The sequence below is a fragment of the Suillus subaureus genome (assembly GCF_016647635.1).
Source record: "Suillus subaureus strain MN1 chromosome Unknown BJ212scaffold_6, whole genome shotgun sequence".
NCBI lineage: Eukaryota > Fungi > Basidiomycota > Agaricomycetes > Boletales > Suillaceae > Suillus > Suillus subaureus.
In genome coordinates this window covers 937,174-946,402 of record NW_024538562.1, presented here as the reverse complement: position 1 = coordinate 946,402, position 9,229 = coordinate 937,174, and the positions used below count along the sequence as shown (strand labels likewise).

At 45.6% G+C, this 9,229-nt stretch overlaps 3 protein-coding genes across 3 annotated transcripts; 1 reads left to right on the top strand and 2 right to left on the bottom strand.

The window, feature by feature from the left end:
• Positions 1 to 4,849: 4,849 nt before the first annotated feature.
• Positions 4,850 to 5,023, bottom strand: BJ212DRAFT_1216484 (uncharacterized protein; the record flags this gene model as incomplete). Its single annotated transcript, XM_041329311.1, has 1 exon — positions 4,850 to 5,023. A coding segment is annotated over one exon (174 nt), but the record flags the coding sequence as incomplete, so codon positions are not given.
• Positions 5,024 to 5,689: 666 nt separating this feature from the next.
• Positions 5,690 to 7,375, top strand: BJ212DRAFT_1477693 (uncharacterized protein; the record flags this gene model as incomplete). Its single annotated transcript, XM_041339591.1, has 6 exons — positions 5,690 to 5,832; positions 5,860 to 5,917; positions 5,983 to 6,401; positions 6,457 to 6,560; positions 6,616 to 6,865; positions 6,916 to 7,375. 6 exons carry the CDS (start codon positions 5,690 to 5,692, stop codon positions 7,373 to 7,375), a joined length of 1,434 nt encoding a protein of 477 aa, XP_041196601.1.
• Positions 7,376 to 8,023: 648 nt separating this feature from the next.
• On the bottom strand, positions 8,024 to 8,852 carry BJ212DRAFT_1297158 (uncharacterized protein; the record flags this gene model as incomplete). The annotated part of the gene is made up of 4 exons (XM_041332549.1): positions 8,024 to 8,253; positions 8,482 to 8,676; positions 8,698 to 8,781; positions 8,831 to 8,852. 4 exons carry the CDS (start codon positions 8,850 to 8,852, stop codon positions 8,024 to 8,026), a joined length of 531 nt encoding a protein of 176 aa, XP_041196600.1.
• Positions 8,853 to 9,229: the final 377 nt, after the last annotated feature.

Genomic DNA, 9,229 nt, shown 5'->3' with positions numbered 1-9,229 from the left:
CAATCCCTAGGCCTGATGGGTAGGACAGACTTAGGTGGACCAAAGTCCGAGAGAGGATTGGGCAAGTCTAAGTTTATATTCAAACTAAGGAAACTACAGGAGTATCTACAGGGGTTATATACTGGAGAATATCTGAGGGGATCAGTAAGCAAAGGAGCAGGGCTATGTATGAGCATGCAGAAACACATTAGTAAGTAAGACGGAACATAAGTAAATGAACTCAGAGATGAAGACTCATACAAGGATCAATAAGCAAGACAGAAGAAGAGGTAACCAAAAGCCGGAAAGGTAGAGATGCCTAAATGGGGATAGGCGCAGGATCTTGGACAGAGGGTGGGAATAGGTCCAGTGTTAATATCCGGAGGTCCGGAGATCTGGGGATCCGGAAGACAAGGTGGATACAGGACCGGAATACAAGAAGGTGGATATAGTCTGGAATCTGAGATGAGGTGAAGTCTGGATGTCTTGCTGGATGGAGTGTGCATAGGGTGGATGGGACAGGGGGGTATGTATCAGGCTAGCAGTGGAGATCCGATGGTCCGGAGCTCAGGGGTAAATCCAGAGCATAGTCAATCCTGCTGAGGTGTGGAGCACAGTGGAAGGGGATCTGGGAATGAGCTGGATATGAAGTGGGGTCTGGATGTAGGCTTGGAAGGCGTGGGAATATGATGGAATGTGGGTCCGGATTGTGGGATATGACAGATGGTTGGGTCTCGAGATTCGGTAGTCCATGTTTGGGACTCAGTATTGTGAACTCTGTACTTGATATTCAGGACTCAGTATTGGGGACTTGATATTCAATAGTCGAGTCTCAATATCTGAATCTCAATACTTGATACTCAATATTCACCATTCGGGTCTCGATATTCGGGAGTCCACATTCACAATGCAATATATGACTGTCTGTACTCGATACTCGATATTCAGTATTCAGGACTTGGCACATAATGTTAGGTTAGATATTTGGAAGACTGTATGTCATTTTCATGGAGTTTGGACATCAACATTCTGAACTCAAGGACTAGCACTACTCTCCTCTGCCTCTCTTCAATCTGGTCAGGATGCCAGTGTACACATCAATCTCTGCCATCTTTTCACTGATGCCCTCTTCTTGCTCCTCAACCAATGTCCAGAGGCATTCTCTAAGCCACCTGAGTCCCATCAGTGATGGAACTGAGGTATTATCCACCTGCTCAGGAAGAATCAGACCATCATCCTCAATGCCACCCTAGAACAGATTAATCATCACTCAAGGAAATTGTTCATAGTTCTTACTAGCCAATGCTGGTATTGAAAGACACAGCAACCCATTACCTGGTCCCATTGCCATAATTCGTCTGGGATTGCAGTGTGTCTGATCCACCATGCAGTATCATAGCTGGATATAATCCTGGAGGGATCTCCCGGATCTGCAACATCATGAAAGAGACATAAGTGGGATGAAAAGATGTGGTCCAGAACCATGTTCCAGGTGAGCTGGGGAAACAACTGAAGAATATGGGTGATCAGGTTTGGAATGACCAAGATGATGTGCCTTGCAGCTGAGTACTGCAGGATGGGTGTCACAAAAGTCTGTTGGAAATCTCAGCATTGACCACTGCAGTCATCAGTCTCTTACAGTGATCTCCCATTGCAGCCTGGCTTTAAAGTGCATGATCCAAGCAGTGGAAGGCTCCTTGGTGTTGGCAGCCTCCGTCTAATATTGGGAGATTGCTGCTCGGATGTGCAATGCAGCCATTGACATTGTGGCTGCAATATCTGCAAGACCAAGTGTGAGGGGTCAGTATTCATTGCCAGAATCCATGGCATCAGAAGGGGATGCAGGAGGAGTGTGCAATACAGGCATGGCTAATGCAGGAGTATGAAGCTGGAAATCACAATCACAATCACAGTTGGTTTGGATGTGAAGATATGAGCCACCGGTTGATGGATAAAAATATTCAAACTCCAACATTTGTTCATCCAGGCATTTCCTGAGACTCAAATGTTTGGGTTGAAGTAGCTGTTTCATATCATTGGCACAAAAGTTCATTCATCTCGACTGTCTATGAACCTGCTCTGCAGGTCTTGAAATGCTGCCTGGGCATCCTGTGCCAGTAATGAATACATTTGGGATTGCCTTCCCAAGTAGCATGAATGACCCGGAAGGTGTTTCACCAATGATTCCTGCATACTGTCGCCCCATTGAGTTGCTTTCCACAAGAAAAAGTTGCATGTCCAATCCATCTCCAATTGGACCAATGTCATTTCTTCCTTCCATCGATCCTGTAGGGCCTTTGCCCAAAGCCAATGAACTTGGTAAACTTCAGATGGGTCCCATCAGCTGAGCACGGGATATGTCAAGCATGCCCAAACTCGCATTCTTCATTCCATGAGTGATCTGGACCCCCCAGGTCCACATCAATGGACCAGAACCAAGCGAGGGACTCATTCCACTGACCTCAGGCATTTGGATTGCCAATGGCAGTGCTGATTTTGAGCTGCTCCCAAAGCAGTGGTTTGTATGTCTGAAGCTGGTCTTGCCCTGGTTCGAGTTGCATCATTTGCTTCCAGGTCTTTGTATATATACTGGCGTGGAGGGACACTGCTTGCTGCACTGACGTCACCTGGGACCAAGCTCGAGTTTTCAGGGCTTGAGATTTGGCCTGCCTGACCATTGTTTGGAACAGGATCGCCTTGTTGCACAAGTGAATCCAGAGGTTGTGAAGGGCATCATTGGCCTGCCCTTCACAAAGCGACATCTCCAGCAGAATCAGATCCTCTGCCATACAGTGTCTGCTTCGATCTACCCTGAGGTTTGATGGCAATGGGATGACAGTGAGCTCAGGGGAGTTTGCCCATGTATCAGATGTGTTGGTGAAATCTGCTGGGTCATCATTGAGATCATCGAGAATGTCTATGTTCAAGTCATCAGGATCATCGTCTGCATCAAATCCCTCTCCCAGATGCATAAGAGCAGACTGAGTGAATCCATCTATCTGGCCTTGGAGATGATCACATTGCCAGGCGATGTCTAATCTCTGTGTCTCTGTAGTTCTTCTTCCAATTCTTCGGAGCTCAATGACCAATGCAATTTGAGCCTCTTCAATTGCCAACCCCATTGATATCCATGTTGCCACTGATCTGCAAGCAGGTGCTGCATTACAGGCATTACCCTCCTCCAGCAGTCTAAGCTTGATCTCCTTTTTGCTTGGTGCTGAGTGCAACAATTAATTCTGACTTTGATGTAGCCAAAGTCAACTTACCCTTCTTGATATTAATCTCATATACATCCATCGCCGCAGGATCATTTATTCTGCTGGACTGAGCGATCCTCTCGCTGGCTAACCATTCTTTCTTTGAAGCTGCAGGTGCTGCTTCATCAAGTCTGTTGAAAGCCTTTTCACTTTCAGTGATGCCATTCTTCACCTGCTTGTATTTACGGCAAAGAGTCCTTTTCATGCAGATCATCTTGCAGAAATTGGAATCATTCATCTGATAATCAAGACATTCCTTTTGATGCAGGGATGACATTCCCTGAGCAGCAGGGGAAATCAGGTTGAGATGCAACCATAGGGTCTCCATGATCTCACCATTGATCCAACCAATGCCTTCAATAAAATTCGATGCATATCAGACATAGCAGCTGTCCTGATGTCCATGGACATGCCACAACCTGATTCCAGGAATGATGGTCAATTCTGGAACCATTTCAAGAAATTGGCTTCAATCCACCTGAACCCGAAAGTGCTTGTTGTATTGACAGTTGATGTCATAGAAGGTGACAGCCCTGGTTATGCCTTCCATGTTGTGCTGGGCAGCCTCACAAAGGGCATAATCCATGTTCATTTGTCTGCAAATGATGCACCGTTAACTTGTTGATGTAGAATGGCATGGTTGGCTTGCCTTTTGCCTTTCTGAAAATCTACCATTGAGTGAGGGAAAAAGCAACTGTGTCAGGCACAGGCAACTCCCCCAATTCCTGTAGACTCCAGCTTGTGCCAAGCCACATTTGCTTGATTCACCGCCCGGTGATTGTTGCAGCTCAATTTTTCCAATGTGTCAGCAGCCTCTGCAAGATGGGTTTTATACCTGTCCTTTCCCACCATGAATCCCAACCCATCGGAAAGCCACACTTCATCAAATGGCTTGATGGGATGCAGGTGTTCTGCTTTGAAATTTCCATCCATAACAAATGACTGGGTGTATTTCCAGCTTGGAGTTGTTATTATAGCTGAGGTGACTTCAGTATCAAACTAGACTCACTCATCAAGTGATTCATCCCCTGACAAGGATACATTAATCCCAGGTTGAGGACATGTGGGGCAAAACAATGCGAGATCTCCTGCATTTGGGTTGTTGGAATGATGGCCAAATCCATGCCATTTCATGGCCTTCAACTGCCTTCACTGTCGAGTGACTCTCATGAGCTCTCTATATCGGTCCTTGCCGTGTGCTGTGTCAATATAATGTCCTTTAGATGTCGGAGATTTGGCATTACCAGAACAAGATGTGGAAACATGCTCAAGGTCATTTGCTGGAGCTTGCTGTAATAGTTCATCGCTGAGGTGCCACATTCAAGGTTGTCCAATAGAAAATCATTGAGCACCCTGAAGGTGAACAAAGTCTTCAGCTTGTTAAATGATGTGGGGAAAAATCCATGTCAAAACATTTGAATGTCTGGACTCATGGCATTTGGACAATCACAGCATCGAACCTTGAGACGATGAACTCTGGACTTGTCAATGATGACCATGGTGTTTTCCTTCAGCTGGAACTCGGGTCCCAACACAGATGGTCGATCATCAGGCTCAAGCTGGTCTTCATGCTTGTCTTCTTCGAACAAATCCCACCTATCTGTAGGGACCAGACATTGTTTGCCATCATGACTGAGGTGTATGACAAGTCTGACATGGGTGAGACAACTCTGCTTGAAGAATTGACCATTCCATTGACTGATCCAGTGGAAAGGATTGCAATGATGTTGACTCCTGCAACAACCAGTGCAATATAGTGGCTCCCCAAGACAATCTTGACATTTGTAGACCCCATCCTCATTGCAGATGACACATCTCCTATCTTCTGGTGGAGCTTCTTGATCCAGGAGGTGATGCAGGTATGATTCCTGCCTTGGCAGCCATTGCCTGAGGTAGTCATTCTGACTCTGCATTTTTTATGCTTAGCTATCGTTTGAATGACAATCCAATGTTTTACATGAACTTGCCATGGTTTTTGGGAGTTGCAAAGGCTCAAATGAGCCTTGGTCATGCTCGTAAGCATTGTCAGGAAAGTCTTCCCAAGGAGGTGGTGCCTCAACAGGCTGAAGTGTTGGTGATTCTGGGGGAGAGTCAAGCATGGACCTGTAGGCATGTCATTTTGTGCTTGCAAGTGGGACCTTGACCCAAGTTTTCCTACCCTTGCTGCCCCTTGCTTCTACCCTGTGGGATTTTTGCAGTGGGGTGCATCTACCTATCTTCATCTTATTTTCTGATGTTGCAAGCAAAGCATTAGCTCAGGAAGGTTGAATGAATCATTGTTGCAATATGATGTTATGCAGTCTTGATGCATCATTACAAATTCATTTCCACTAATGGCATTGCGTCCAATATGGGTTGATTAACCAACTGTTAGGCTTTGCTCAAAGTTTGACTTGTCACCATTATTACTTACACCTTGCTTATCCTCAGCCCATTCTGCAATCTCATTCACCATGGCAAGATCAGGTCACTCCACTCAGGTGACTTCCGGAAGACATAGGGCACGTCAACCACAGACACAGAAGCTCACAGAAAACAAAATTTTGGAGTTGAAGAACTACCTTCCTGAGTGGACTTTGGCAAAATGGAAAGAGAGGTGAGCAGTTTTCACTGCCATAGCTAGGGCTGCCAGGTTATTTGCTCCTAAGGTTGACCAAGCACAATGGAAGAAGAGGAAGCAGGTGATTCATCCTCACTATGTTGAAAAACTAAAATTTTAATATCTTATTCTTCCATCAATGCTCAGATATACAAGACTTGGTTGTTCAACAACAGGAAAAAGAAGGAAAGGAAGGACATGATAAAGTATGGGAGGAAATGGACCCCTAGGATGGTGATCTACCAGTGGAACTGGGAAGAGGTGCTAAAGAGGATCAAGGATGAGTCCAGGGCAAAGCCAGGAGGTCCCAGTATGTTCAAGCATTATCAGGTGGCTGTGAAGAGAGTCATGGCTGAATTGTCTGACAATGAGTTGGAGAAGGCAAAGGAAACAGCTGAAGAATGGTCCAACAACTTTCCTCCTCCTGAGATACAGGCACAAGTTGCTTGTAAGAAGGGACCTGCATATATGGAGCACTTTTCGAAGGAGATGTGGAGGCAATGCAGGATGAGAGTGTTTGTGATGTCGGCTTGGAAGAATGAACAGGGAGAGGTGCTGTTTGGGATGTAAGTGAAATGTGTTGGCCATCGCAGATCTTCGATCTCAATTTATGTCATGCAGGCATGATGATAATGAGGCATTAGGAGATGGGGACAGCTTCATGAAGATGAAGGACTGGGAGGACATCAAGCCAGTTTGGCAGGAGTATGCACAGGAACAGTTCAGTGAGTGTTTTAACTCTGGCTACTAGAAGGAATTTGTTGATTGTCGTGATGATAGGTGCTGGGGCACAGGATGGAGGACAACAGATGAAGGGAGGTCAAAAAAGAATCAGAAAGCCTGCTTTCGAACTGGAAACTGACAGAGATGGAATGCTGTTGCTTCCGGACATCACTGAAATGAAACTTGAGGAGAAGAGGGCCATAGTGAGGGCATTTCTTACATCGCACTATCATGAGTCTATCGTCGCAACACCCAAGAATTTGTTGAATGCATGGACACAGGAATCTGTTCTGGGAGCAACAAGGCAGTCATGCCATGGAGCGCCATCATACAAAGTCATGATGACTTTGTGGCAAGGAAGTATGTTCTGGCAGATGTGGACTTGAAGGAGCCTTCCAAGTTACAAAATTGGGACACTACGGCCTTACTCAATTTCTGGCATGCTCAGCAGGAGAAAGGTGAAGGACCAACATTCCTGTTCAAAGCATGGAAGAACAAAGATGGAGACATGGTAGCATTGGTTGTGTCTGGGAATTTGCCTTCTCATTGGACTTGTAAAGTCAGAAAGCAGATGATCCAAAGGCCTCGGAATTCATCAACCGACACCGAGAGTGATCCCAGGAGTAATCCCAAGAGTGACTCTCATCACATGGAGGATGATGTTGATGATGATACAGCTGATGGTAGATCCCCACAAAAGAGACCCAGAAGAGAGCCAGGTCCTTCAACAGCACATGATAGGACAGCAGTCCCACATGCAATTCCAAAGCCTCACCTGGTCAAGCCAGCAAAAACTGGTGCACTGCTGACATCATGAATGGGTGACCTCCTGGCTGGGTTGACTGACAGAGTCACCAGCAATGTTGAGGAAGATGTTGGAATGGAAGAAGGACACATGTCTCTGGTGCCAAAAAACATGCAGGGAAAAAAACCGGCAATTGAGCCATCGGCGAGGACAACCCAGAGTAAATCAACTCAACAGCCATCAGACAATACCTCTTGAGTGACAAGAGCAAGGGGAAAGAAGTAATGGACTGATACTACACTGCCTGCCTTTATGTACATGTCAATGTTATTCAATCTTCATGGCTCAGGAGTCCCGGGTGTCGAACATGGAAGTGTAAGTCTCACTTTGGCTCACCGAGTCCTGAGTGTCAAACACCAAAGTTCAATTCTTGCTGTCCAGAGGATCGCCAAGTCCCGAGTTCAATTCAAAGATCAAATTCAGGACTCAGCGATCCTCTGTACAGCAAGAATTGAACTTTGGTGTTTGACACTTGGGACTTGGTGAGCCAAAGTGAGACTTAAACTTCCATGTTCAACACCCAGGACTCCTGAGCCTCCGGAACTCAATTAGAAATGGAAGAGGAATGCATCGCAAATTCAGTTGTTTACACAATGTGGGTATGTTAATGAAAATTCAGAAGTTTACATGTGGTTTGACTGCTATCAAACATTCAGTACTTTACATTTGAATCTGATCTTCAAACCAATTGATCAGTGAGTCTACTACCTTGAGCATTTCAATGCTCATCCATTGGGCTCTTTGCAACCTCTGGAGGTCCACATCAGCTCTTCTGAGTTTGTTGGAAGTTTCTGCCCAAGCCATCCAGAAGGGTCGCTTAGCCTCAAGTAGCAGTGGAATGGAAGGATCAGGAAGATCCCCAGTACGGTGTTTGTAATCACCAAGTCGATCTTGAATGGATTGCACTTGCAGACAAATTAGCACAGAGATAAATGATCTGCTTGGTCAGATACTCACACCTGGTGTGTTCATATGACCCGAATGGTCAGAACTCCTGGGCCATTGAATGTAAATCTTCATTAGTGAGCTCCGGCTGCTCTGACTGAAGTTTGTTAGAGGTGTCATCCACTTGGGAGATACAATAAGTATCTATAATCCTCTGGAATGAATGGACTCACATGACATAGATGCTTCTGATGCAGCCAGAACATCAATCTTAGGATCGGCAGAATCCGGCAACTCATCCACATCGATGATATCATCCTCAGGCCTGAGGTACAAGTCTGGATCGATGAGAAAACCTGGATGATCAGCTTGAGCTGGAGGTGATTGATCTGCAAGGGGTTGGTGAGCATGCATGGTGATCCTTGATCCTAATGAATGGATCAACTCACTGGGTATTGCAGCCAAGACATCCGGTGATCTGGATGATGGAGAATCATATTCTATGTCATCATCCAGCCCTAGGTATAGATCATCTAAGGGATATCCAGTAAATAGACAAGGCATGATAAAAATACAACACACCTAGTGATGCTGTTAAGGTCATACTCAAGGGATAACTGGATCCAAAGGGCTTCGGTCTCAGCTCATGCACTGTGCCCCTTACCCAAGTATTGCCCCTTATTTCAGGAAGGCAAGACTAACGTGTCTGGAAGGTCGGACAAGTATCGTAATGGATCCAGATGACTTCTGGATGTGGGATAGGTATTGTAGGGCTAATCCAGATGAGTCCAGACTAGAAACTAATGGTAATAGACTGTCAGAGACAGAGGCAGATACGGATAGACTATAGGAATCAATCCTAAGTCTCGGAGGGTGACGAGAGTAGAGATACTCAAGTCTGGAGGATAGGAATGAGTAGAACTAAGGTGATATTCGAACTGAGGTGCTACAGAGAGTTACAGGAGGTTATATACTATAGGT